The sequence below is a fragment of the Apostichopus japonicus genome, chromosome 10 (genome assembly GCF_037975245.1).
Source record: "Apostichopus japonicus isolate 1M-3 chromosome 10, ASM3797524v1, whole genome shotgun sequence".
NCBI lineage: Eukaryota > Metazoa > Echinodermata > Holothuroidea > Aspidochirotida > Stichopodidae > Apostichopus > Apostichopus japonicus.
The window spans coordinates 18,008,532-18,035,505 of NC_092570.1; the positions used below are offsets into that span (position 1 = coordinate 18,008,532).

General features: G+C 36.0%; 1 protein-coding gene across 4 annotated transcripts; it reads right to left on the bottom strand.

Moving 5' to 3' along the window:
* Positions 1-3,665: 3,665 nt before the first annotated feature.
* On the bottom strand, positions 3,666-26,717 carry LOC139975327 (cysteine protease ATG4B-like). 4 transcript variants are annotated; one of them, XM_071983178.1, is made up of 10 exons: positions 26,450-26,717; positions 18,086-18,262; positions 16,265-16,363; positions 14,918-15,016; positions 14,602-14,754; positions 12,865-13,152; positions 12,186-12,328; positions 9,257-9,313; positions 8,225-8,327; positions 3,666-7,245 (listed from the first exon to the last, which is right to left on the bottom strand). In XM_071983178.1, the coding sequence occupies exons 1-10, from the start codon at positions 26,490-26,492 to the stop codon at positions 7,184-7,186; spliced, it is 1,224 nt and encodes a 407-aa protein (XP_071839279.1). In that variant the 5' UTR covers positions 26,493-26,717; the 3' UTR covers positions 3,666-7,183. The 4 variants fall into 4 exon arrangements, with proteins under 4 accessions (XP_071839279.1, XP_071839280.1, XP_071839278.1 ...); XM_071983179.1 differs by having other exon boundaries at positions 26,483-26,709; XM_071983177.1 differs by lacking the exon at positions 26,450-26,717 and adding an exon at positions 20,853-21,051.
* Between the last annotated feature and the right edge of the window lie 257 nt (positions 26,718-26,974).

The following is a 26,974-nucleotide window of genomic DNA, read 5'->3' on the forward strand; positions in this document are numbered from 1 at the left end:
TCATTACATCGCATGCCATCGTTTACCGTACGGTCCGTCAAAGTTGCACAGTATACCGCCGGATGCTAATGTAAACAACCAAATGTCTTATGTAGATGGAGAAAAACCATACAGATCCATTTATGTCAAAACTCTCTTTTACAGTAGTAATGTCGGCCAAGCTTACAACTTTATTTTAATTACCAAGGAGATCATTTTTAAGCTATTCATTGCTATTTATTTTTCTTTCAGTAGGTGCCAGAAAAAAATGGGGAAAATTTGGTTGCGGGGGGGGGGGGGGCTGCAGCCCCCGCCTCCTACGGGACCTACGCCTATGTGTGTAGTGTTCGGTTTCGATATACCTGATATCGGAAATATCTGCTATTTTTCATTTCATTTCCTTTTTATAATAGCCATTATAAGAGTTTTTAATATTTGTACACCAATAAATTAACTCTGTCTGAATTTTCGAAAATTTCCTCACCAACATTCTTCATCATACTTTCCTCTACTCGTGCAATTTTGACCTGTCTGTTAGGGGTTCAAGGAGGTTTTTCTATATTGGTTGTCCATAGATTGAATTTTCTGCAACATTATGGGTATGTTCTGAAGTGATTTTATTCACGAGAAATGTGAATTTTCAAATTCTCAACAAATAATGGGCTTAAAACTTGGAAAAGTGGGGCTTTCGGATATTGTGGGCCGTGACGTAGAATCACCTACAAAAGCAATGATCCATAGGACATGCAATCAGGTCGAACATGATGTGTGACTGGTGACAATCTTCAAAAAGGTTATGGATGGAAAAAACTTTTGGGAAATACTTGGTTCTCAGGCAAAAGTGTACATCTGGTTGCTCATTTTCAAGCCCGAGAAGTGCCATTTCCGGTGATCTGGGGGGTATCAAAACCAGAAATTTTCTTGTACGCTCCGCGCCAACCGATGGTGGCGCTCCGCTTAGATAGTAATTCGCGCCCCCCGGGTTAGAAAATCCTGGATACGCGCCTGATCATGGTGGTGACCGTACCCTGGTCTGACGGCCAATGTTCAAGACGAATAATTGAAGGCAAATGTGACTTCAAATTACCACACGCATATAAAATGATCGCTGTTATAACTTTTGGGGGCCCTTAAGAAAAATATCACAGTGGGAAAAAACATCTTGTTTCGATGGAACTGAACAATTTTAAAACATGAAAAGAGCCAAATCCAAACTAAACCTCTTCAACACTATATGTTCTAATTATGTTTCTGGTCTGCATGAGTAAACTAGACCTCCTAAAACTATATATATATATATATATATATATATATATATATATATATATATATATATATATATATATATATATATATATATATACATATATACATATATATATATATATATATATATATATATATATATGTATATATGTATATATATATATATATATATATATATATATATATATATATATATATATATATATATGATCTAATTTACGTCTCTGACGTGACGTTATGGAATCGACCAATATGATAGAGTAGTATTAATGTTGGACGATAGTACAGGATTTGTAACAAGCAGGTCGTGAGGCTATGGTTTTGGAATCATGTAATGCGGGTAAATTAGCCATCGCTTGGTCGGACGATAAAACAGTCTATGGTGAAGGGGTAGGATGGGTAAGGGATTCTATAACCAAACTAAACACCCATCAGGTGGTTGGATGCAGAAATAGTCTATGGCGGGTCTGGGGTGGTCGTCAGGAATGGTTGGGAGTGGGGAGGGTCATGGGATCATTTGCAAGTCAAACACATTACATAAACTAATACCAGTTTAATCATCTGTTAATTCTGATGTTACTGTGTCACAATATTTCTGCTTAACCAAAAACAGAAATATTGACGGTTTTATTCCCTGGGATCGAGTTTACATTGTCAGTCAGCAAGGACCTGCATTGATGGCCATCATGATTTATTTACATCTATGCAAATAATATGCAAATAAAATGAGAAATGTTTTGTTCGTTTCATCTTTATTTAATATGTCTGAATATTTTGTAAAAAATAAGAAAACCAAAATAAAATCTGGTGATTGGCATCATACCTTTACTGATCAAATAAATTAAGTTTAATGTACAATTTTTGGAAGCATAGAATGACCACAGAATATATTCACTCATGCATTTAAATTACTGTAAGTGAGGAGGAACTAACACATGCACACGACCAATATCACACTGAAGAAGAAAAACCAGAAGATGAAGAAACAAAATATGGAACAGCAAGGGAAAAACACTTTTACGAGCTGAATAATACTGACATTTAATCATGCAATGATGATGTAGCTGTATTACTACACCATCGGAGGAATTAAGAATTAGTTCTCGGTTTCATAACAACAATAACTTTGAGATAAAATCAAGTTCAAATTAATAAGTTAATAATTAATTTTGATTTACTGGTAAGATATTAAAGATTGAACCCTCTTACATATAATCAGGATAACATTTCATCAAATTCAAGAATTCTTTGAAAAGTTACGAAACAGAGAGCGAAAAACAAAAGGGGATGACAAGAATTTGTGAGAAGTAAATCAAAATCTGCACACTTGAAATTGTGACAAAATTGGACAAAATGTGACAAACGGTGAGAAACTTGTTAATGGCAAAATTGTTACTTACATTTAAAAAGTAATGAGATGAAACTACAAAAACTTAGAAGTATCAGTATTGTCCCTAAAAATGTCTGACGGCCAATGTTCAAGACGAATAATTGAAGGCAAATGTGACTTCAAATTACCACACGCATATAAAATGATCGCTGTTATAACTTTTGGGGGCCCTTAAGAAAAATATCACAGTGGGAAAAAACATCTTGTTTCGATGGAACTGAACAATTTTAAAACATGAAAAGAGCCAAATCCAAACTAAACCTCTTCAACACTATATGTTCTAATTATGTTTCTGGTCTGCATGAGTAAACTAGACCTCCTAAAACTATATATATATATATATATATATATATATATATATATATATATATATATATATATATACATATATACATATATATATATATATATATATATATATATATATATATTTATATATATATATATATGTATATATGTATATATATATATATATATATATATATATATATATATATATATATATGATCTAATTTACGTCTCTGACGTGACGTTATGGAATCGACCAATATGATAGAGTAGTATTAATGTTGGACGATAGTACAGGATTTGTAACAAGCAGGTCGTGAGGCTATGGTTTTGGAATCATGTAATGCGGGTAAATTAGCCATCGCTTGGTCGGACGATAAAACAGTCTATGGTGAAGGGGTAGGATGGGTAAGGGATTCTATAACCAAACTAAACACCCATCAGGTGGTTGGATGCAGAAATAGTCTATGGCGGGTCTGGGGTGGTCGTCAGGAATGGTTGGGAGTGGGGAGGGTCATGGGATCATTTGCAAGTCAAACACATTACATAAACTAATACCAGTTTAATCATCTGTTAATTCTGATGTTACTGTGTCACAATATTTCTGCTTAACCAAAAACAGAAATATTGACGGTTTTATTCCCTGGGATCGAGTTTACATTGTCAGTCAGCAAGGACCTGCATTGATGGCCATCATGATTTATTTACATCTATGCAAATAATATGCAAATAAAATGAGAAATGTTTTGTTCGTTTCATCTTTATTTAATATGTCTGAATATTTTGTAAAAAATAAGAAAACCAAAATAAAATCTGGTGATTGGCATCATACCTTTACTGATCAAATAAATTAAGTTTAATGTACAATTTTTGGAAGCATAGAATGACCACAGAATATATTCACTCATGCATTTAAATTACTGTAAGTGAGGAGGAACTAACACATGCACACGACCAATATCACACTGAAGAAGAAAAACCAGAAGATGAAGAAACAAAATATGGAACAGCAAGGGAAAAACACTTTTACGAGCTGAATAATACTGACATTTAATCATGCAATGATGATGTAGCTGTATTACTACACCATCGGAGGAATTAAGAATTAGTTCTCGGTTTCATAACAACAATAACTTTGAGATAAAATCAAGTTCAAATTAATAAGTTAATAATTAATTTTGATTTACTGGTAAGATATTAAAGATTGAACCCTCTTACATATAATCAGGATAACATTTCATCAAATTCAAGAATTCTTTGAAAAGTTACGAAACAGAGAGCGAAAAACAAAAGGGGATGACAAGAATTTGTGAGAAGTAAATCAAAATCTGCACACTTGAAATTGTGACAAAATTGGACAAAATGTGACAAACGGTGAGAAACTTGTTAATGGCAAAATTGTTACTTACATTTAAAAAGTAATGAGATGAAACTACAAAAACTTAGAAGTATCAGTATTGTCCCTAAAAATGCTAGAAAGTGAAAAAATGGTCACTCACATTTAACGTTTTTACTGCAAATGTCCTGTTATCTCTCAGAACATCTTATTTGTCTAATCTACCAGTTCATAAACACCATCGAAAAATTACATTTTGGAGGAGCTTAGAACTTTTTGTTTTATCCATCCTTCACTATCCAGCCACCATGATAACAATATTTTGTATAAATGACTCACACATATTTTGAAATATTGAGTTGGTACTTAAAAACATCCAGATTCTTAAAATTCATCAGAATAGCCCCAAACATGCTTTAGAAATGGTCACTCATATTCACACTTCAATAAGCATTTTACTGCTTCCTCCAAGTACTCTGTCTCTCTGTGATATCTTCAATATTTCAAAATGATTTAAAGGGTCAGAATGTCTATCAAAATACTTTTGAAAACAGCTAGAAATTTTCAGGAACTCAAAATGTAATTTATACTGAAGCATTTATACATTTTTTCATTAAGCAGTCATGGAGGCACAGCTACTTGATACTTTGATTTCAAAGAATAAAGATTTGAAAATGGCATTCATTCATGGACTCTCTCGGAAGAGGTAGCTAAGCTCTTCTTACAATAAAACAATGAAACATTTACATTTGTTATGTTGCATTAGTAAATACAAGCATTATTAAAACCCATCACTGGTTACTGTTGAGTAGTAACTTCATTCTACAAATTTCTCTCTACATTAATTAACTGACATGGCTTAATTAATTAATTACTTTGAAATAATTCTTGCACCTTTAATTCCCAAATAATCTCCTAAAGGAAACTGCAACAGTATGATCTTAATCCTATCTTACTGGCGATGAGAAATATTCAACACACATGGTATTTCAGATTTTATTTTTAGTTCTTAAACAGTTAGGAAAGACTACCAATGTCTACTACAAGTTCCCACTTATCCATAAATAAACTATTTTATGATAATATTTCCATCTCCATACCAGCAAACGGAAATAAAGACCAAGCCAATTTGAAACTTCAGGTCTAATCCATCCGATTACCAACATCAATAAGACTATATGCCTAACTGTGATGATGTAGGGCCCAAACAATAACTCTACCTTTTTATTACAGTTAGGCTAAATCGTACATCAGAAAGAAAATAATTTTCCTTTGCAAAAATTAGACCATTATCAATGTTAACTTTGGCACTTGAAATTTTCACTGTATATACAGAAATGCAGCATTTAGACTTCAGGGAAAAAATGAAAATGCATGAAATCTTATTCTATGCCAATGCTACTTCCAACTCATGCCAACATTAAACTGATATATTAAAAAAAATCATGTATGTGATAATTGCAAATATAGTTTCAAATCAGACAAATAAAAACTGCCAAAAGAACTTTCTATCTAAAGTTCAAGTTTCATCAGTATCAGTTCTAACTGTATGGACACTTTTTGTCTCATTTGACCTTCATGACCTTCCTACCAGAGAGCATGTACCACTGCTGCCTGATAGAAGGATATCGCATCATGTTTTAATCAGACCCTGTTACAAACAGTAATTATCTTTGGAATGTTTTATCTTGACATCCATAAAACCACTTCACTTGCAGATTTTTCTGTTTGGCTAAACATTTTCAATGTTAATATCATGTCTTTGTATTCACATGTTTCTCAATAGCTACAGTAGATGATACTTGCATTTATACCCTATCATAACACCATCATAACACCATCATTACCCTATCATAACACCATCATAACACCATCATTACATTATCATTACACCATCATTACACCACAAGTGACCAATCTAAATTATCCATTATCAGATGTGGTAGAGCAAAAGTACAAATCTCGATCCTTCACTATAAACTACATTTCAGCTGCTATTTCCAAAATCTGTGACCAAATAAATAGCACCATTAATCACACCCCACTGGAACAAATACAATCAAATACCTCGATATCTGTCAAAATAAAGTTTCCAACTTAAAAAGGCGTTAATAACTGAGCAACACAAGAAAACTAGCGGCCAAATTGTGAAGAAACTTTTGGTTAAAAAATGTTACCAAAACTCTTTGCTAATCATGGGATTCAAACCATTGAGCTCAGGATTATCCCTAATATCCTCTGAAACTGTTTGTGCTCTGCCAACTAATAGCCATTCAGCCGTTGGAAGAAATAACTAATGAGGAAACCAAATGTTTCAACATCCTGCCCTCTACCTACTAATACCCATTCAGCCATTAGTAAGCAGAGTTTCATCTGTAAGTAAGAGAAGGGAACTATTTTTGGATGTACCTGCAAAAGTTGATAGATGGTGGGGGAGGTGGGGGAGGGGGGTGGGGTTGTAGAATGGCAAGCATATCATTCTGCCAGTATATCTGTAAACTCCTTTCCTCTCATGAAGCAAATGTCACCCATTGTGTAACCTCTTCACGGTATATTTTCCTAAGGTATTTTCTATCAACTTTTGCCAAATTCTTGCGACTCCAGTAACCTCATTGAAGCAATGAAGCAATAGGACTATACTTGAATACCCTTCCACACATCCAGGGCGCTGTTTATGACTATGCAACACCATAAATAATTAATATTCATGAGGCCTTTCCCTGTGTAAATCTACCAACCTCTTTCCTGTTTTAAAATCTGAGCAATACAACCAGGACCAATCTCACAGCCTTCCAGCATCATCATCATCATCGTCGTCATGTGAAAAGGCATCAAGGATTAACCTTTTGACCCCAGGTGCCTTCTGCAGATGATGTCCCCAAAATGTTCATAGATGTTACCATAGCAACATCTGTGGCTGACTATCAAACATGTTCAAAACCATCAGAATCTTCATCTTCTCTTGGATAATCAAATTCGGTTATTTCTGACGATAAATAAAAAATCGAATATGGACAGTAAATTAAAAAATCCCCAAAACCAAATGGGATTCCCCAAATTGAAGGAGACTGTGATGTCATCCCAGTTTGAATACTCCACCCTCAAATGATTTAGATAACTTTCAACCTAGGGTACCATGAACCGGAATTATGCAAGGAAGTTGTTACTTAGAAAAGTGTTTGAACAAGGAAAGCCTTCCACAACAGCCTTCCAGTCATAAGAGAGTGATTCCTGCTAATTATTCTTGCTGGGGGAGGGGGTTAAATATTATGTGGGTAGGGGGTGGTGGTGTCAGTTTCATTACACAAGCCCAGAAAGCAGCAGAGATGAGATTCCAGCAAAAACTTGTCTTTTAAATAGTAAATCAGGGAAAAACTAAAATGGGAAATTATAAACACGAAAAAAGATACCAGAAATACATGACTTATGACTAGACCAGCAGTTGTGTCAGTGACTGCAATAAATAACAAGTCCAGTTGGTAGGGGTTTCTTTAAATCATTTCTTCCCCCCTGGGACTCCCAGTCAAATATTGCATCATCTCGCATACCAAATTGTGGAGGACACAACCTGCATTTCGATCGATGCCACTCGGCAAGCAACAGGAGAGGGAGATCCACAAGAGGTGTGGCCTTATATTAATGTATAAGTATGCACACATGAAGTGTAACTAATTATGTGCACGCTTGGTAATACTTTAGTATCCAAATTATGGTAAAGACCAATTACCTAGGTTCCAATTCCGTACGAAAATCCCTGTAGGAAATCTGGACAACAAAACGCACCATGTTGACACTTTGGATGGTAGAATGAGAAGGAAGGGCATTGACCGGGGGGGTCTGGTTATACAGGGCGCACAGTGTTAAAAGGTTACCAGTTCATTCTAGGCATGGTAGGAGGTGCTAAGGTTGTGGGGAGACAGGTAAGCCAGGAACAAAGTAAATTATGAGAGGATTTGATAACTTACCAAAGGACTCTTCTGTTTCTCCAGACTCATGAAATGGTGGCCAGTGGATGGGTCTGGTCTCTGTCACCTCAAACATAGGACTGAATTCCTTCTCACTAATAACCTGTCAGAACAAAGACCATATCACATTAGCTCTTTCCACATAGATCCAAACATAGATAAAAGTAGATTAACTGCATTCTAATAAACATAAAGGAGCAGCCAAGACGACTCCTGCAAACCAAACTTTCAACATATTTCATCTCATATATGTTGTTTCCAAGTCGTATCGGAGGGTGAGGTAACGCTGTGTTACCAAGTGATGATTCAAATAATGATAGGATGACAGGGTTTAATAGCCTTAATGTTTAAATAGAAGCCACACTGAAAGATCTTGCAGAAATAAACAGCTGGGGGCAACTACTACATGCTGCAAGGAACGTGGGGTGGGGGGATTATTAACTGCTGGAGGGAACAGGGGGCAATTATTAACTGCTGGACAGAACAGGGGACTACTAAATGCTGGATGGAAGAAATATTACAAGCAGTTTATTTTATGACCAAACTACAAAGTAATACTGATAAAACGGCTAAGTGTTAAAGTGATAAAACATCACTTTGGGAATTCTGTAATAGCTAGCAATACTCTTCATTATCGAGCTCTTGGCATATTATAGCCATCTATAGTGGACTAATATGAGTAGAACACTTATCGAATTTTGCTGAAATCGGCAAAAATCTTCCACAATGTTAATAAAACTATGGAAATTAGGATATTAAAAGGATTATTAAAGGGATTAAGAAAGTCAAAGCACTGTCACTTTGCATCGGATTAACCAGTACCAGATTAACATCCTCTGGGACCTAGGATACCCCCAGCCCCTCTCCCTACCCCCCCCACACCTAGAAAACTGCCATTTCCATCTTGTCTTGAGTTAATAAAGGCCCCCTTAACCTTGACCACCATATTTTTTTAGGGCCTCATCTACCTACTGGATGAACTGCCCACTAGTTTTAAGCAACAACAACATACAAGACTTAACATAAACTTACACATTGTATTCTATGACACCAATCTTCAAATTCAGCTTCTGTCCGGCAGTAAAATCCCTAGAAGAAAGGAAAGCAAAAATGAATATTAAAAAGTTACATTCTGTTATTGTTTTCCTTTATTAGACCCAACCACACAGCTATCACATACATTTTAATGTAACACCTTCAGAAAATACTTCCACTATAGACAACACAAAAACGCTTTCATGTTATAAAAATAAAAACAATCAATGAATCAATGAATGAATAAAGGTACAGATATAAAAAGGTAAAATGGGATTAAATAAAAGTTACTGTGGTGCGGTGGTTAGTGCTCTGTAATTGAAAGAATAACACAAACTAATTGTCTGGGTTCAAGAAGAAGTACCTTAATTTTCTGCCCTTTTAACCTTTCCATTCTGAGGTTCAAATATTAGAAATGAGCATTATTTCTCAACAGTTCAAGTGGCGCAGTGGTTAGTGCTCTGGACTGGAGAGAGTTTGTAACTCCATGCCTGCAGTTCAAGTCCAACTAGAGCATTTTAATTTTTCGCTCTTTTAACCTTTCCATTCTGAGGTTCAAATATTAGAAACGAGCATTATTTTTAAACAGTTCAAGTGGTGCAGTGGTTAGTGCTCTGGACTTGGGAGAATCAGACAATCTCCATGTCTGCGGTTCAAGTCCAGCCAGAGCCTTTTAATTTTCTGTTCTTTGTGGCAGGTGGAAGTATAAAGGATAAAAACAAAGTTTATCCATTGGGAACCAAAATGGTGTATTTGGTTGTGCCGTGAGCGATTTAAATTTTCCTGATCAACACGGTTCAAGCCCTGGCTGGGTTATCACCATCCAAAGTTCCCAAGTGAGGCGAGTTCCCAAGCGGACTAGGTGAGTTGCGCGGACCCCCTCCCCCTGACAAGGTTCCCAAGCGGACAAGGTGAGTTGCGCGGACCCCCTCCCCCTGACAAGGTTCCCAAGCGGACAAGGTGAGTTGCGCGGACCCCCTCCCCCTGACAAGCTTCCCTGATTGCAAGTCCAAACAACTGGATCTTTAAATATTAGAAAATCCTTAAATAACAGTGTCCCATCTAATGGTCTAGTGGTAGAGAAAATTTTTGACAATCACAAGGTCCCTGGTTCAATCCCAACTTCTGCATTTCTTTACTTCCTCCAGTAAAAGACATCCCCCCCCTCTCCCCTTGATTAAAGGCTAACCAAGAAAGGACACATACAGAAAAAAAAGAGAAAAAAAACCCATTTATTTTAAGCAAAATACATCTACTTAGAACCACCTAATTATTGCATCCATTTAGAACCATTCCATAGTTACTAAGGATAACAACATTTGCTTCAAATGTGCTTTACTGGTAAATGGATACTAATCACTTCCATGCAAATCTGTTTAATGACAGGGCTTTTCTTCACCCCAGTTGACACCCTTGAACTACCTGTCTAGAAAAAGTTTTTTTGGGTGTATAAAAATGCTAATAATAGACAAAACTATGCAGTACAGGCACTGATTTACCATCAATTGCTCCTTAGCAAGAGTATTAATTACAGTGTTGTACACTTTGGAATATTTTGGAACGAACAAATGGTTATTTGATGGGACTTCTAAACTTTGCTTCATTGTAAGAATGTTATTTACTAACAAATGTTGCATTTTCATTGCATGTTTTATCAACATATCCATGTATGATTTCTAGCCTTATTACACATCCATCCCAGCTTTATTTTTTGAGTTATGGCTTTTCACAAGGTTTTCAAACTTTTTCCAGTTAAATTTACTCTTCTACTCAATAAGGTACATCCACATACCACATTGAAGTTCACCCACCCCACAGTCCTTTAGTTATTGTGTTTACAATGTTTTCAGACTTTAACCTCAAATGTGTGCACAAGTACTACATGTTATCACACCATTCACTGTAATTTGACCTAAGGTCACCGAAAACCCAGGATGTCCGACCAATAGATTAATGGTACCCCACTAGCACACCAAATAATTATGTGAGATTGATGGTTGTCAGGCAAAATTCTAGACAATCCTCCTGTCCTAAAACGTCCAAATAATCCAGGATTTTATGTTTTGGGGGTAATTATATGAAGAATCAATGATTAATCATAAACAGCATCATAACAATAGTAAAATGAAACCATGCAGAACTGCTGATGACGTCATTCCAAGGTACCCATGCAGAAACTGAGTGAGTTCACATTCAGGAAGTTTCTCTTTCAGGTTAAAACGTAATGAGTTATTAATAGTTACATTACATCACTACATTACATCAGTTGCTATTTATAGCAATACAGAAAACAGGCCGGTAATGTCAGGTTCAGTCAAAGTACAAAACAAATAAAAAATGAATCGTACATGCACAAAGGAAGTAATCTTGCAGACTTTCTAACGCAGGATTTTCAATTATTTCTGCAGATTTATCATCAATGATTAATTCTTCTGTTTATAAAATTGAAATAAACAGAAAAAGAGAAAGGATTTTGTAATTTTTTTTTTCAAATGTCACCTATTTAACCTGCCTCTGGTTACTGTGGTAGTATTAAATGTTTACTATAGTGCAGTCATTGCTTAGACCAAAACAATGTACACTGTGCCATAAAAGTATAATCAAATGCTTGTGAGATTTGTTCAAAAAGTTCTGCTGTTCAATCTTGCTTAACTACCTACCTTACACAAATCTTATTTTTATACAAAACCTCATCAATCTTATTTTATACGATATCTTTCACCACCGATTTGAGCACTAATTATTCTCCTTAACAACATCCATCAATTTGCATTTATTAGGTTAGTGGTAGCACTTATATATTACATATTTTCTCACCAAAGCTATGGATGGATCTAAAACTAGATATAACAACATAGATGTAAAAACATACATAAATTTGCATTTATTTAGGATAGTGGTAGCACTTATATATTATTTGTCTCACCAAGGCTATGGATGGATCTAGACTAGATATGAGCATGGTACTGACAGATGCACAGTGGTAGCTCTCGTCTGCTATATGGCCCCACTGATCAAAGTCCACCGTCGGCTGTGTCGTGTGAGGATCCAGGAAAACAAGGTTTTTATCTAAGAAGTAACATAAAACGAAAAAATACCAGTATTTGTTACAGAAGATTTTCATTTTTGCTATTTTTCTGCATGTTAAATTTAATTTGGAGGGGGAGTACATCTTCATCAGAGACAATTTTGAAAGGATTTAGTCGTGTTTAGTGAAGAGATGTATAAAGTTACATTGACCCCCCAAAAAAATGCAACTGAAAATGATTCCACTTTTCTTTCACTTTTTTAAAAACAAGAAAATTAGTATTGCATTATATATATATATATATATATTGCATTATATATATATATATATATATATATATATATATATATATATATATATATATATATAACTAGTCTTGTCATCATTCATAATAAATGTTTTGCTCCACATGTTTTAACAGGAAAAGCCATATTTGATTAGATATGAATGGGTTTTATATTTTGTCTGAGAACCGATTCCCCGGCCAAATACTGCTTAAATGGGCAACAGTACAAATATTACATCACATTTGTTTTAATTTTGAAGGAGTGGGGCCGAGAGAATTTTGACTACCTACCGTGAACGCCAATGAAATAGTGGGCATGGTTCGGTTTGCCTCCTATGACTCCTAAGGATTGTGGCAGTTTAAAACAGTTTGTTAACCTATTGATGTATACATTGTTTATCTCATTGAGTCCCAGTCTGAGAGGAATGAATAGTACTAGAGGTTTCCATGACGACGAAGACGATTCTGATGCGGCAAGGTAGAGAGGACCGTTTGCTCCCTGCTCCTGAAAGACGTGTTCTGATCTGGGCTTGTGGAACGAGGGTTTATTCCCCTGGACAGCTGTACGACAAAGAGCTCCTGAGAAAGGTGAAAGGCACGAGAATATGAACATAGCTGTGAAATTATGAAATGAAAATTAGGATTGCTAGGGTGGGTGATCTAAAATGGGTATCATATTGATAATGTAATAGATATGAGACATCAACATTGGATATCCTTGACAAGGAAATGTACTTTAGAATAGTGATATATACGTTAAAGAGGCACTGTGAAAAGTATTTTATCTACTTCTTCCTCATCTTTGGGAAAGACAGGAAGTGAAACTATTCATGCCTTTAATTAATAACTGCTGAGTTTTGAAATTGTGCAACGTATGTATTTTTTGTTGTCTTGACAACGTAAGACAAAAAACCGACAGAACTCTTTTGGGAAGTAAAGAGGAAACAATTACCCAAGCAAGCAGAATTTTCAATTAGAAACCCACATTTATAGAGTTTCATCTGTCATACTACAAGGACCACATCACATATAAACAAGATACAATAATATTAGGGGCTAAAGTCCTAGGTTTACCAACTGACATAGAAATGTTGGCATATTTTATATAATGTCCAACGTAATAAAGGACACTGGTATGTCATCATTCTCATTTATGACAAAATTTAACAGATATTTTATTCTCGTTTTAGATCTGGTTGGTCTAACACATGTTTACAATATATCTTGATATATTATATTATCAATGACTCATTCTGTGTTTTCAGTTTATTTTTCAAGATTTGTATCAGCACAGCAGAATACAGAATATAGTTTTGGATTTATATGGCCAAATGTTGGGTATGACTCTTAGCAGACTTACAGTATGAGTAAATCAGCTTGAGAACAAGTACAAGTAGATTTCCCCTTGTTGTACTGTATGAGTACCAGTATGAGTGCCAGTATGAGCACGAGTACCAGTAAGAGTACCATTACAGGTACCAGTATGAGTGCCAGTACCAGTATGAGTACCAGTACAAGCACCAGTACGAGTACCAGTATAAGCACCAGTACAAGTACCAGTACAAGTGCCAGTATGAGAACCAGTATGAGCACCAGTACAAATACCAAAATGAGCATGAGTACCAGTATGAGCACCAACACGAAGGACCAGAACGAGTACCAGTACCAGTATGAGTGCGAGTACCAGTACGAGCACACCAATACAAGTACCAGTATGAGCACCAGTACGAGTACCAGCATGAGCACCAGTATGAAGACCAGTATGAGTACCAGTACCATTACGAGTACCATTACGAGTACCAGTATGAGTACGAGTACCAGTACGAGTACCAGTACCAGTACAAGCACCAGTACGAGTATCAGTACGATACCAGTACGATCACCAGTACGAGCACCAGTATGAGTACCAGTACCAGTACCAATATGAGTACCATTACGAGTGCCAGTGCGAGTACCAGTACCAGTACATTTTGGTTTTAATAGTATCTACGTGAGATTTCCAAACCTGTCAGTTTGAATCAAACTTACTGATATCTTCTTTGACCACTGTGTTGTCTAATGCTACATGCACAGCGATGTTACTCCAGCGATCAAAGGCTGCTAGCTTCTTCAAAACTTGTGCTACTGTGTTTGGACCATACCAGTGGCCCACATCTTTACCCTCACTGACACCCATTTGTGCTGAGAAAAAAAAACATGTAAAATAGTTATATGAACCATCATAAAGTTAAGTATGCTATGTTCAGGAGAATAGGTGAAGGCTGGGTTTATGGAAACTTGAAAAAGTGGAGTCAAATGAAGTTAAAATGCAACATATAGCCCGATAATCTTGTTTTCAACTCACCAATCTGATGGATTGAATAAGAGCTGTCTTTTTTGTCCAGAAACATCTTTAAAACTTTAATATAATCTTCATCTGGATTGTGTTTGTTCCACACCCAATCTGAAAAAATAAAATAAAAAATATCATTTTAATGAAGATAAATCACTTACAGTTGACTCTCTTTTCTGTATCCAATGCTTGCATATTTGATAAGTTGTCCCAAAGCAGAGGTCAACTGAAATCTACCATTATCAATTACCAGAATCAGACACAAATATTTCTGAGTGAAACTTGGTTTCCTAAATTGAGGTCAACAAATGACAAAGCGTATTATTGTATTGTAATTTACATTTGTTTTTCAGTATTTATACACAGTATAGTAGTATATCATCATTTGCAACGAATATTGACAGGAAACTTAGTTTCAATTTGCAGAGTGAAAGCAGTATGACTTGTTTCTGTCCAAGCACGGTTAAAAAAGGACTTGTTAAAATTGGTTCAAACTACTGCAGTGTATTTTACTGTACTGTACATGCCTGTAGTACTACTCTATAACAATATGCAGTAAGACATTCTAATCTTCACCAAGCTATGTGATATTTACACATACAGACTATATCTGGATATCCTCTTAATATAATTAAAAGATCAAACTATCTGGCTGATCCAAATAGCAATTTTTGCAAGATTATTCGTCTACGTAAATGTTTCTGTCCCACAATTTCCTGTAATTTATTGATATTTCATGCAAAAACTGTTGAAGCATAATTTGCATAATGAATCAAACTAGTCTTTTTGTGATTTGGTGGAAACTGTTTTCAGACAGATGTTATCTTTTCTTTCAGTTTTACATTTTGGCACCATCAGATTGTAAAATATTCAATCCACCTTGAATGGAATGACCGTTGTCATGGTTACTCAAGAATTGACAGCAGAGTACTTAGGAATTCTTAACAAATGACAAATCAAACAAGAACAACTGTATTTGTATATAAATACGTGTCATTGTAGTGCGTGGTGAAGGTCAACATTAGTTAGTTGTTGATATTCAATGGAGGGGTCTTTGTTAGTGCAACCCTTTTGAACTTTATTTTGGTCACGAATTGGAAGCCAGTTTCGGCGTTTGGTCCTTTATCGTAGAGCAAAGCTAGGCTATATTGTGTAATGTTGATAAACAGTACTCTAGTTAGCATGCGCCTGCAATATAAACAAAGAGATGATGACTAAAACCATCACAGATTAACCGGACAACCAAGCTGTCAATCACGTAACAGAGAAAAATGCCCCGAGTACAAGTAAGATGAGTACTGATGTACAGTATGTTAGAATATGTGTACAAGTGTGGATTCAATCAAGAAATTTACAAACCTTTCCCTAAATGTCTGCATATAAGAGCTTGTGCCAGCATCATTTGACCACATCTTAGCATACATCCCCAACCCTGGTCTGTGTTTGGCCCAACTCCACCTGAAACAAAAAGAACAAACTCTTAAAAGATGCAGATCTATTTAAAGGATTTTTTAGTGAAATATCAGAACCAGTCCTTCCGGTCATGTCATCTATTGTCTTCCTCTCGCCCTAAGCCTTGCCCTGTGATGAATTTTAGTTTCTGTGATGGAGTGCTGGAAATGTTGGCCCATCCTGCCAAAAAATTTGAATCTTACACTGACTTACGTCGATAGGTGACGTCAGTGAGGCACATTGGTCAGACTCGGCCGGATCTCACTATTAGCTTGGCCTTGATACACTCACAGGAAAATGTACAGAATTAATGTACAGCTGTGATTCAAAAAATCTCTCAAATAACAAATATCTGAACAACATATGATGAACTTGAAGAAGAACTAGTTAGGGAATTCTGGAATGTTTTAACCCTCCAAAAGATTGCTAACTTGCAACTTCACCGGGAATCATCAAAATCTCTATTTTACTGTCAGAAATTTTAACTTCCTCGCTACAGTGTAGCTAACTAATGATAGCGTCCCTGCAACCCCCAAAATGGAGTGCTGCGATGACATCCAGTCGCTCATCGTTCTTCACTGTTCAAAATATATCATAGGAAGTAAACTCCTGAACTAGGGACTGTGGCGATGAAAAAATATGGAGTTTTTTTGTATACCCAAATAGACTGCCACTATAAACTTCCTTTAAACATAATGGAGCGATATTGTAGTACAATATCTCTCCATTATGTTTAAATAATTGTACTATTACTGCGATTACTCGGTTCCAGTTATGACATCATCACTGTCATTTTTACATTGCAGAAATACAGTTGACACAAATCTTTGTTCATGGTGCACTGTTTTTATTTGTTCTTTCGTATCTAAACATGTGTTGTCTAATTCATGTAAAAACATCTACTGTACCAAATAAAACCTGTGAACTACTTTCAATCTTCAACATTTCTTAAAACCCTTCATAGTAAATAAAAAACTTTCAATGAATCTACGAGGCTACTACAACAACTAGCACTAATTAAAGCAAATGTGCAAACAGTAACACCTTGTAGCCTTGTGATGATTAATATGCAAGAGTTTTCTGTAAATCTTATCTAGGACGTTCAACCAGGGAGTTGTTATGGAAACAACTCCCTGGTTCATCGCGCTAGGCAAGGCTCTAGCCTAGCGCGATAGCAGGCATACATTTTGCACACTCGATCTGCACACTCGATCAGACATCCCATAAATGTGAACCAGGTCAGTAATGAGGTAACTGTAACCATGTTTGAAGAAATGACAAATACTTTGGCAATCGTAAAAGATTAATAACTTACAATCAAGCATTGCTTGGACTGAATGTTGAACTGCACAACTATCGTACTGACAAGCAAATGCATGAATCTAACTGGAGTACCCTTATTTTTAACACAGCACAGTGCTAATGTAGCATTGAGAACCTGCACTTTTGCAATATTTGCTGACAAACTGCTTTTAGTGTTGTTTTTATTCAAAGCAGATTATGTGTAGTGCTAGCTTGTAGTCGAGTAATCGCAACTTAGGTTTTGAGCGCGATTAATCGAACTTCCAAAGTGTTATCGCGACTACTAGCGATTAATCGATTACGACTATCAGCTCACTGATTCACACCCACCAACGAACTGGCATGGTGTTGAGTGTACAGTGCCTTTACCTTAGGGTCCCATTTGAAGTGTAAATGCAGATCACTGTATGTTTCTTAAGGACTTACCTATTGGTGAGAAGTTCTTTCTGTAAGTTATCCAGAGTCTTGAGTGAACAAACTCTTTTATTTGATGTTGATCTCTTGTGCAGTCAAATTGTCTCCCAAGAATCCACATAGGGCCAGCATTTTGTGGAGGAAATGGTTCCACCACAACACTGTTGATGCTTTCATAGGTTACACAGGCTGTGAGAAAGTAGAAAATATATAATTTGAAGAAAGCAAGACTAGACCGGTACAATGAAGTTAAATACGGAAATATCAAACAAAAGCATCCTTTCTGCATTCATGTTACATCACTTCCTTTAAAATCCTGCAAATAACTCCCGTCCCCACCCCCCACCCCCCACCCCCACAGGAACAAAAAAACAGTGGTGTATAAAAGCACCTTACACTTAGTAACAACCGTCTTAGCTTGACACAGGTCTGGGGTTGTGGGGTTGCAGGGAGACAGGTAAGGGAAGAGAGAAGTAACTTCACAACGAAAGGAGTACTAATCATATGCAAATTACTGACAACTGACTTCACCTTATGGTCTCCATTTTAGTACAAAAACATCATACAATCAACACAATAAGGTAGCTCTGCTCTTTAAGTTATTCAATTCTACAATAGCCATTGATTTCTCACATTTAGAAAATAACTGTTCCTTAATATCGCAATAAAGCCTTGTGATATTTATAGTATGTAATTGTATGTAACTGTCCTGTACACATTATTGGCATTCAACTATAAATGCAATATTACACAGAGCAACTTTGTAGCCATTACTTCAATCATACAGGGAAAGTCAGTTGATAATGATAACTAATTGCTATATATACCTCTCTGTAGGCATTACTACAATCATACAGGGATAGTTTGTTGATAATGATAACTCATAGTGAAACTACAGTATATAAAAGAGTTGTTTTTTTTCTTCCACCTTCGTGTGAAAGAGGAAGTCTGTGAACAACCTGAATGATGATTAAGTTCATATTTTCTTAGCTGGACTGTGGGCAGTGCTGAACCAACAACAGGAGTCAATTATGTGTTAGTACAGATTACAGAAAAAAATCAGTACACTAAATGCAGATATATTTTATTGCTACTCACACTATGGCTAATAAAAAGTAGAGTGTAATAAATACCAACAATGTTAAGAAGTGGTTATTATAAAATTGAGTGTAGCCTACTATAGACTGTTAAAATATTGCAATTCTAGCATACTGTATGTTATATTAACGGTCACTTCTGTAGGCCTGATGCAGCATTTTACTGCAGAGAGGGTGCGTAAGAGAGATAGAACTACCCCATGCTCCACATCTCTGGTAATAGCTAGGCACTACCCATCTGGAGAGATAATCTCTTACGCATCTGGAGAGATTATAACCTCTTCATATTGATTCAGTCTTGTTGCAGGGGAATGTACAATAGCTGCTTGACACAGTAGTCATATCAAGTATAAATCTACTGGATAGCTGTTGATTGCCAAGTTGATCACTGCACAACACACAGTTCGTACCACAAGTTCACAACAGTAACCTTTCTTTCTAGTGAAGGTCTGTCCTATAAAACAGCTATAATTTGATATCTGGAAAAGATCTTCCAAAATAATGCAAATTCATGAGAGGAAATTATCTAGTTCCATTCAAGGTTATGTTGACATAACTATCTAATCTGAAAAGAAAGCATATATGCATATATATAAAGCATATATGTACTTCTCAGTGCTGTGTGTTATGTACTTCTCAGTGCTGTTTGCTATGTACTTCTCAGTACTGTGTGTTATAAATGTACTTCTCAGTGCTGTGTGTACTGTACTTCTCAGTGCACTGTGTGTTATGTACTTCTCAGTGCTGTGTGTTATGTACTATGTAGGCCTACTTCTCAGTGCTGTTTGTTATGTACGTTTCAGTGCTGTGTGTTATGTACTTCTCAGTGCTGTGTGTTATGTACTAACATGACATATACAGCCATTCACACACCTATACTTACTGTACACAAAACCTCAACCTCAATTGCTGAGGGTGCACTATAACTAAATTTCAAGCATGTGTGTCATGTGATACTAAACATGAAGTGTAGTCATCTACAGTATTTCCTAAGTTTACTGTAGACGTGAAATTACTATCCTGGTCTCCTGATCTTCACAGAAATTAATATTTACTCAAGATGAAATTAAACAATTAGCTCACTGAAGTAAACTGCCTATATTTGTAAATATAATGATGATCTTATACCCATACTAAATCCATCTATCAGCTTGTCTCTGAATTTCATCCTTGAACTCATGATCCCTTCACCACCATCCCCAGGTAATGAAGGAGTTAAACGTACCACCTGTACAGTAAGACAATACAGTAATCTTCTATCATAGCACTAGATACAATCTACAAACTCTACTGGTTACATCAATAAGTGACCCAATACATATGATAATATACCTGGGTACACATGATACAACATTAGATAAAAACCCAAGTCCAGGGTATAATAACACTGACATTGTACAGTATTCCATCCTTCTGCCAACCAGCTTGGAGTAATTAACTCACCCCACGATGAAAACTTCCAGTATTTTACTTCCGACGCACAATTAAAAATCCAATGAAAATGTGGCCCAGGCATCACCATTCAAAACTTTAAACCAACAACGCTATTGGCTTGAGAAAATTTCGCACAGGGTCACACTTGTAAGTTTAATTGTTACATCTAACTTGCATGTAGAGTTTTGAAAAAATTCCTCTGGAAAAAATTGACAAAGACCTTCTTTTTTTATCCACCAATAACTTACCTATGAAGTCTCCTGATTCCGTTGATGATGATAAACTGTTGAATGATTCCATATTTCAAGGGTCTTATTTGAAACTGTTTCTAAACAGTCTTGATTACAAAATTCAAAACCTACTATGACAGTCAACAGCTCTGGATTGTGCAATATAGAGAAGTGAGACTAGACGTAATGATGGCTGAAAGGAAACTAGACTGGCGCATCGTGCCGCCAATGAGCTAATAGTTACTCACAACGATGAGCGTGAATTAGGAACAAAAAAATGAAAGGAATTTTTCCAACAGCCTTTCTTTGCCTTCTTTTGTTTAAATACTGTGTGGGTCTGAGAACTATATTTGTCTACTTAGAACTTTATAAATTTCCTGCCAAAAGTCTTTTGCTTTCTATGCCAATGTTCAAGTTCAAAAGTGTTAAGTTCATTATCTATAACAACTCTTCAAGACCTGGTAATGTAGATATAAACTTAGGTAAACACAACATAAGTGATCATCAATAAGAGCTTAATTATGGTACGACACAGAGAGAAGTGCAGCATAGTGTATTATCAACTAGGAAGTGCGAGTCTGCTTAAAACGTACGTATTACCCGTAGAATACAGAAATATCTATGATTCAATATTTATTCTCAGTTAAGAGAATGAGGAAATTGTCAAACAATCTGACATCCTGTCTATTAAACTGTAGGGATGGTTAAGGTTCTACGGACAGTTGGACACCTACACCTGTAAACAATTTGCCCAGGTATATAAATTCAGTACATTTGTTGTGTGTGATTTATAATTCAAATCTTCTGAAGTTAATTTGAAAAGCTCTTTTCATTTCCAAGATATATATTACAAAAATTTAAAAGTTTTGATAAATCTGGGAAACTCATTGAATATGTGTAAACTATGACCTGGAGTGTTGCACTCATCAACATTTCTTATTTTAGCACTTAATACTGTAAGTTAACCTTTTATTTAGAAGCCCACATATATCATTTGAATAATGTGATGTTCCACTTTTCAAAGAAAACAATAAAATATTCCAAAAAATTGTCTGTGGCCCACAAACCTGTGTTTAGTGTCCTTGAAACGTGGAAAGGTTATGAAAACAAAAAGGGATAACATAACAGAAATTTAGGCAGTCACTCCATTTTCATCATCAATGTGTATAATTAGCTAATGTTTATTCATATAAATAAAACTAGAATATAAAGAAAAGACTTGTAGAATGGTCAATTCTTGGATGGATTTTGATGAGATTTGCAGCTGTTTTCATGATTTCTGATACCTATTAGAGTGATTAGGACAATGTTGTAGAATGGTCAATCTAAGATGGATTTTGATGGGAGTTGCAGCTATTTTCATGATTTCTGATACCTATTACAGTGATTAGGACAATGTTGTTCATAGGTGTCTGTAGACCTTTAATAAAGTGTCAGTTGGAACACTATGACATTGCATACCTGGGGCGGATACTCAGACATACAGTTTATATATATTACAAGACTTGAGGTAAAACTGGATCATCATGTTACTTACTGTACATAGGTGATAGCACAGATTGGTAAGTATATAAAACAATAAGATAGAAGACAACAATATAAGACCATCCATTAGGGGGGGGGGGGGCGGGGTGTGGTGGGGGGAGGGACTTAAAATAGTGCTTAAATATCTGTATCTATCATTAAGTGATTATAAATTACCACTTCTGCATGTATGTACTGTCGTATTACTTAAAGGAAGTAAAACTTGTTAAAGGTAAAGTATATTTTGAATACCTCTTTGTAAGTTAAATTCACAGTTTTGTGTACCTGGCAAAAAGTTTCACGTTCAAACATTAACTGAGCAATGTAGTTTTCACGGAATCTTGGTCAGGAAATGCAATGAAACTTCGCTATGTACATAATAATATCCACGATACGGGGCAGGGGAACAGGGGAGGGGAAGGTATAGTTGGATCGCTGGGTAAGTTCGAACATTGCAATTTTACGGACACAGAAGAAACTGAACTGTTTCCTGACTGACCCAATTCTGGGTAAATACCATTTTCCTTCCAAATCTAGTTTTACAGTGTTCTACAGCTTACTATATACATCAGTCCCAGGCCCCAAAGTTGGACAATAAATGGCTATAGAAGATAATGGAAGGTGATATCAGCTTTAATGCCTGCATGGCTCAACTTGCTCTACAAAGAAAATTGCACTGTGATCTGACAATGGTACAGTATCACACAGCAGTTTATCGGTCTACACTGTGTGTTTGTCCAATACTTTTATACTACAGAAGCAAAAGTAAAGATATATATATACATGTATTATATACTCTTGGTCCATTGAATTAGGCTGCATTCCACACTACTATGTTACATTTAATCATTTATGAGAAATGTATACTGTACAAGGAATATAAATATGTCCTCATGATCCCATTCATTTAACTAAGAAAAAGTACTGGCTATTTTGCAGGAAACATGTTTTCCTGAGGAGAAGGATGTCTTGTACGAAGTGCTCGGGTGCAATGCATTGTTCAGTTGATCCACATTACATTAAATGCAGACAGAAATAATGTACTGTAGGTTAGAACTAAATGACATGAGATTACTTAACACATGACAACCATACTTAAGAGTATCAAAACAAGAGGAGACATGATCTCCAGGAGTTTCCTTATAAATCAAATCCTACCACATATTTGAGTCTTTGGTTTGGCTTTAAACATAAACTCACAGCAGGGTTATTCAGGTCCTAATAACCAGACCTTGTGCCCATTCAAATGGAAGATGTACCCTAATCAGAAAAAGCCAATACTCACAACTCCTGCCACTGCAAATTCATTGATTCGTGGAGGTACAGTATGTAACTTTAGCTTTGATGGAATTTTACTCTGAGCTACATGCCACCCCATTTCCACCCTGTTAACTATTTATTTCTAGGTAAACTTGCACAATGTAGTACACATCTCTAGTTCGGTATGCATTAAGCCATTTCCCCTTGTTCTTTAAAGTATACTTATAGGAATCTAATTCAGTAAAAAATGACTTTCTCAACTGTCAACAAGGTAATTCATTTCCTGAAAAGGCATGCAGGATAATTTTACTGTCTGGTTACTTGTTCTTTTTGGCTAATTTGCATTTGAAGTTTGAAACTGGTCAATTAACGGTGAACTTTGAAAAACTTTGTCAAGTGCTACTTCAAAATTACTTTCCATGCCATCCTACATTTACATGGGGGCAGTATTACAGAAAAGAGCAAACAAATGCAAAGACCATTAACACGTTGACTAATTACGTTAGGTCTATTTTGATTTATGATTTGTTTCAGTCAGTTGTCACCCTTACCTCAGACATGCCTATAACAGTACCTGACAAGTCAAGCTGTCCAGGAGTATGGTCCATTACTGAACATACATTGGCTGAACAGTTTTTACAAAATCTAAGACAACAGATAATGTGTTCCTGGTGTGCATTTGTTCTAACTATACGCTGCAGTTATAGAATTGCCATAAGTTTTAGCTTTTAAATATTTATTTTCAAAAATGACATAGTTTACATAATTTGTTTCCTGAGAGGATATAAACAAATGATAAATGGGCATGGGTAGCAAGGTAATGAACAAAAGTATGAAAGTACGGTACATATGGATGAAAGGGAAACAAGGCAAGTCTCAAAATTTGGGTTAGATGCTGAATTGCAAATGGATTTATCTCTTTGCCATTAGAAAAAAAAAAGAGACTCTCATTTTTCTACCAGAACACTTAAAGAAAAAAACATTTGTTATAAGGTTGGTCAACAAGTCATCAGTCAACAATTGGCATGATTTGGTTACTACCGTAACCTAACAAAAGCCCTTTATTACTGCTTGTTATCAGCATTTACTCTCAATAGCCTTTACAATAATTGATGTGTACTGCAATTCAGGAAAATGCAAGTGACCACTTCACTTTAGCCAGTTGTGTTTTACGCACAAGTTTACATTTAGTTAGCAAAAGGGAGAATTAAGTTAAAATTCTATGCCTTAAAGGAGAGATATTCTGGATAATCTTGTGTGCACACCATTGACTCTGGTCCTTGATCTTTTTCCACTAAACCATTAATCTCACATATTTCTTACAATTTCATATAGGCATTAACTACAGTATCCTATCTGCAACTGATTCATTACACTTTTGTACCATTTCTTGTCGGTAATTAGATATCATTCTTTTTGATTTTTGCTGGTCAAGTAATATATGACTCATTTCCTTATTCACACTGCTGCTAGATGGTGGATGTAATCCCATTCTGAAAGTCATATGTGGTCCTAGAAAAATTCAATGACTACAGACTGAGTTTTCAATCTGTTACATGCACACACTGGGATAGTCCAGATAAGTGCCATGGTAGGCTATTAAGGTAAGGCACCCTAGGGGATTTCAGCCAATATTTTGGATAAATTCATATTGATACTCATAATGGTATTGATTTGATTTGTTGGGGATATCCCCCTCAATATGCCAACTTTTATCTTGAAAAGTATATATAAAGTTCTGTGAAGTACTCCCTGAACATTATTCATTATTCAAAGAATGACATAATGTGAACACCAATCGTGTTGAAGCCTCGCCTGGCATTTCATAATCAAGTTTGAAATTGTGATAAACTGCCGAACAATTACTGGGGTAATAAATTGCTCTCCACCCATCTGCTGAGCAAATACCCACAAAATAATACTTTAATGAGCTATGTACTGTATCAAACTTTATATTCCCATTGCCACTCTGGGGTAAAGGAATTGGTCTTTAGTCTGTTGTGTTGTGTCACTATCGAAATAATGTGCTATTGAACCATGTATCATACATGTACTGTATTAAACTTTGGCACAATTGCAGAATACAATGCAGTTAAAGAAACTTATCTACGTAGCCCGCTACACTGGCTTTGCCATCAGCATGCAATGGAATGCTTGTTAATGTCACATTGAGAAAGGGCATTCTGCTAACGTAGCCAGTGGAGCCAACAGAGCTAGCTAATGTTTGACTTTGAATACTTGTTAAGCAAATCCTGTACAAACTTCCAATACATGAAAAATCCACCTTCTAATGTAGCCAGTGGAGCCAACAGAGCTAGCTAATAGTGGACTAAGCTGTCAACAAAGTATGTTGCATCATTTTCAAAAGCAATTTGTCAAAGAGTGCTTTTGCTGTTAAAAAAAATTGCCTAGCCTAGGCTGACAGCGTAGCCATCGTTTCATCAAGTGTTGTTTGCGTGTTGCGTGGTATTCCGCAATTGCTTACAACTTTTCAATTTTTATCCACAGAGCCACTTCCTAAGCTAATAATCTGAAGTTAACACATGCGCTAACAGCTAAGTACGTACGTTTGCTTGCTATATACTAATTAGTAATTACTATACTATTTACATGTACCCTATGGGACTAGATCTGTAGCCTAGGCTAGCAATCGTACTGTACGCCTGTGGATGCTACAACTTACATTAGGCCTAAGCTATGCGATATGTTGTTGTGGGACTGTTGCTAGCGGTAGTACATATTGTGACCTTTCATGAAGTTTTTTTTTAGCTTATTTGTGTGTACATCATGACTTCTATAATAATAGCACTGAAAAAAATAAGACGAAGCACCTTTTTCCAGAAGAGAGAAAGACTTGTACCAACCTGCAGTCATGTTGAATTCGCATAACAGGCCTCGGTTCGTAGATTATTGGCTCGTTGTGCTTTTGTGTGGGATTGTATTTATGGTGTAAACGTAATCGCATTGTTGTGCTCATTGGCATCACATGACGCTGGTAATAGTTGTGCCTAATACCACTGGAAGAGAGTACCCGTATAATCATAATAGCTAAGAATTTTGCTTAATTTTATTGCTTATAGATTTTCCACATAATGTTTATGCCATCAGAGTGGAATTTAAATGTCTTATCTTGGTTTAGAGGAATTCTTATCCGTTGTTCAGCTGGTTGTTTACAAACGACAGCTGATCGGTTGATGACGTCAACAGGCGCCGTAAAAATTGGTCAGTGGCATAGAGTTTAGGAGCGGTTCAGCGAATAAATGAAATGAAGATTGACTTTTAAATTTCTCGACACCCCTGTCCCACGCCCCCTCCACCAGCTGAATCTGGTAGTACTAACCATTCAGTTCTGGGAT